Source organism: Aplysia californica, unplaced genomic scaffold (assembly GCF_000002075.1).
Source record: "Aplysia californica isolate F4 #8 unplaced genomic scaffold, AplCal3.0 scaffold00322, whole genome shotgun sequence".
Classification (NCBI taxonomy): domain Eukaryota; kingdom Metazoa; phylum Mollusca; class Gastropoda; order Aplysiida; family Aplysiidae; genus Aplysia; species Aplysia californica.
In genome coordinates, this window is record NW_004797592.1 from 779,846 (window position 1) to 781,247 (window position 1,402).

At 46.1% G+C, this 1,402-nt stretch overlaps 1 protein-coding gene across 1 annotated transcript in view; it reads right to left on the bottom strand.

Annotated features, from left to right (window-relative positions):
* LOC101859420 (metal transporter CNNM4) overlaps positions 1-1,402 on the bottom strand; it is a 68,241-nt gene that overhangs the window by 42,335 nt on the left and 24,504 nt on the right. Inside the window, exon 2 of the mRNA XM_005102362.3 lies at positions 237-380. Within this exon, the coding sequence (XP_005102419.1) occupies positions 237-380 (144 nt within the window). The remainder of the gene's footprint in view (positions 1-236; positions 381-1,402) is intronic.

Genomic DNA, 1,402 nt, shown 5'->3' on the forward strand with positions numbered 1-1,402 from the left:
CCCCCCCCAACCACTATCAAGGAGTGGCAAGGGCAAGACAGCATACCAAGGCAAAGGCAGCGGGTAACATACAACACAAACACAAAGCCAAAACAAATATATGCCCACTTAATATCACAAATGACACACAGTGACAGCAAGACACACATACACACACATACACAAACACAAACACACACATACACACACACACACAAACACACACACACAAAGCCACACAGCGTGGCGGCACTCACTCATCATGTCGGTCTCGTCAATGATCTCGCTCTGCAGGATCTCCTCGATGACGTCCTCCAGAGTGACCACGCCCATCGTCTCGTAATAAGGGTCCTGGTCCTCGGTGTTGTGCAGCTTCTGTACGATCGCCATGTGCGAGTTGCCTGGAACGAAACATCAGGGGATTGGTTAAGTTTAAGTCAGGAGAAGCAGCTCGGTTCCAGAACGGTCATGAAATGTAAGAGGGCAGGGGGGCAGAGAAAGACACAAACAAAGATATAATGACATACCAGTGGAATCTAATCACTTGCAAACATTAAAGACGAGCACCATCAAAATAGGTTTATTTAATGGTATAGGTTTAACGCCTTTATCAACACTGTCAGGTTATTTAAGAAGCGGGACGTCTGAGTTAAACGTCCAACTCAAAAAGGACCGAGCCAAGTGGGAAATTCGTGCAAAGTGTCTTTCCCAAGGACACAACGTCGGGCCGAGCTGGCGCCCGAACCCCCGAACCTGCAATCTCACGATTACGGGTCCGGTAGCCTGACCACCATTCTACCGACGCCACTTCGAAAGAGACAAGAACAAAACGAATAAAGTAGACATGTAGAAGATTTCTAAAAAAATTATCCTTCAACACTGGACCAATAAGGGACGCCGGGGAGGGAGACAACTTCGTACCATGCTTATAGAGGCCACTCAATCCAAGCAGTGGGAATACATGTATGTATAATTAAATGACACAAGCCTCAACCTGAGATTCAAACCTACACTCTTAACGTGTACAGATCCGGTATGGGAATCGGTGCAAAAACAATAGGTTAAAAGGTTAAAAGGGCAGACGTATGTTGTATACATTTTCCCTGTTGACACATAACCGAAGGACTTTCTGGAATCAAGCTTGCACTCTCAAAAACCATCGCCTGTCCGCTAAACACCTAACGCTATCTTTTTGTAAATTATCAAAACCGTGTTCCTCGGAAATTGGTTTAACGAATTCCGTAAGCAAAAAGGGCGCTTGAGACACTGCAAAGAAATTCAGAGCAAGTATATATTTTTTCCTGTCTACATCTTTGGAATTTGCGCGCCGTGTGTGTGTGTGTGTGTGTGTGTGTGTGTGTGTTTGTGTGTGCGCGCGTGTGTATAAGTGAGTGTGTGTGTGTGTGTGTGCGTGCGCGCGCGC